At 50.9% G+C, this 1639-nt stretch overlaps 1 protein-coding gene across 4 annotated transcripts in view; it reads right to left on the bottom strand.

Annotated features, from left to right (window-relative positions):
* LOC101864109 (CX3C chemokine receptor 1) overlaps window positions 1-1639 on the bottom strand; it is a 57305-nt gene that overhangs the window by 12090 nt on the left and 43576 nt on the right. For all 4 annotated transcript variants that reach the window (XM_005111212.3, XM_005111213.3, XM_035973136.1 and 1 more), the window contains one exon: window positions 835-1032. In XM_005111212.3, coding sequence (XP_005111269.1) covers window positions 835-1032 — 198 coding nt within the window. The remainder of the gene's footprint in view (window positions 1-834; window positions 1033-1639) is intronic.

Here is a 1639-nt window from a genome sequence, read left to right as displayed (position 1 = left end):
CGAAGGTAGGAGAGATGGAGAGAGCGAGAGAGAGAGAGAGGTGGAGAGATGGAGAGAGGGAGAGAGAGGGGGATGGAGATGGAGAGAGAGAGATGGGGTTAGTGGACGGAAGCCCAGGTTTGCTGCAGTTGCGACCCACACGGGGTTTTATCGCTCTCTCCACACACACACACACACACACACACAAACACACACACAGACCGCAACTTGTGGCCGAGATGGAGGGAGATAGAAGGTAGGCAGCACACACACACACACACAGAACACATTCACACACACGCGCACACACACACACACAGAACACACACACACACACACACAGAACAATCACCGCTCCATCTCACACGATATCTCGGTCGTTTAGCCCTGCCAGACAGACAGACAGACAGACAGTCAGACAGACAGACAGACAGACAGACAGACAGACAGACGGGCAGACAGACTCACCACGTGTCACCACAGCGCACCAGCAAAATGACCAGGTCTGTCCGGGCCAGCAGCATGAGATACCCCACGGTGGACCAGGCGGAGCGACAGATTGACACACACAGACAGACAGACGCAGACAGACAGACGTTTAAACAGACCGACCGACAGACAGACAGACAGACAGACGTTTAGACAGACAGACTGACAAACAGACAGACAGACCAACAGACAGACAGTCAGACAGGCAGACTGACAGACACTCGCGGGCCTTTATGTTCAGACTCACCACGGGTCACCACCGCGCTCCAAAAGTATGGCCAAATCTGTCACTGTCAGGGCCAATCGCTACAGCGACAGACTGACAAACGCAGACAGACTGATAGACAGACGTACAGACAGACTCACCACGTGTCACCGCAGCGCACCAGCAGTATGACCAGGTCTGTCAGTGCCAGCAGCATGAGGTACCACACGGTGGACCAGGCGGAGCGACCTATGCTGTACAGGACCGGGAAGGCCAGAAGGTTCCCCACGATTCCGCACAGGAGGAGGAGCGGGAACACGATCAGGCGGATGTAGTGGCCCGCCTCCATTTCTGGGCCGCTGGGGAGGGGAAAGAGGAAGGTTGTGGATTATCCCTATCCGTACTAACGTCGTTTTTTTACTATCGTATCCATACGACGTGGGAACTCGTGTGTCACCACTTTCCAAAGAGGAAATGTATTACTCGTTAATCCGATCCGTACGCTTTTGTTTTAGTTGAGGTTTTAGGGCGCTCGCGACTGCGTAATGTGATATGAGCGCCAGAAGATTCGAGGTGATTCGAGGTGTTACAAGAGAGTAACAAACGTGAAAAAGAAGAAAGGGAGATAAGGACGATAGATGTTTCACGGGAAAGAAGAAGTAAACTACACCAGTGCACCCGCCAACCATCCACTGGTTGTGGATTAAGGAAACAGTGTCAATAAATACAGCCTGAGGAACAGCAACTGTAGCAACAAACAACAAACAACAGACAACAACAACAACAGCAAATAATAACTACAGTGGCAATAGCGACAGAGACAACAACTATGGCAATACACAACAACAATAACAAATAACAGTACTGCAGTGTCCTCAGTCCATCTATTTTGCTTTCTTCCTCTTGCGGTCTGGTCTGTCCGTCCACGAAGCCTTTTGTAGAGAACATCAGCAAAAATAATAATAA

The sequence above is a fragment of the Aplysia californica genome, unplaced genomic scaffold, assembly GCF_000002075.1.
Source record: "Aplysia californica isolate F4 #8 unplaced genomic scaffold, AplCal3.0 scaffold01026, whole genome shotgun sequence".
NCBI lineage: Eukaryota > Metazoa > Mollusca > Gastropoda > Aplysiida > Aplysiidae > Aplysia > Aplysia californica.
This window is presented reverse-complemented; position numbering and strand designations above follow the sequence as displayed.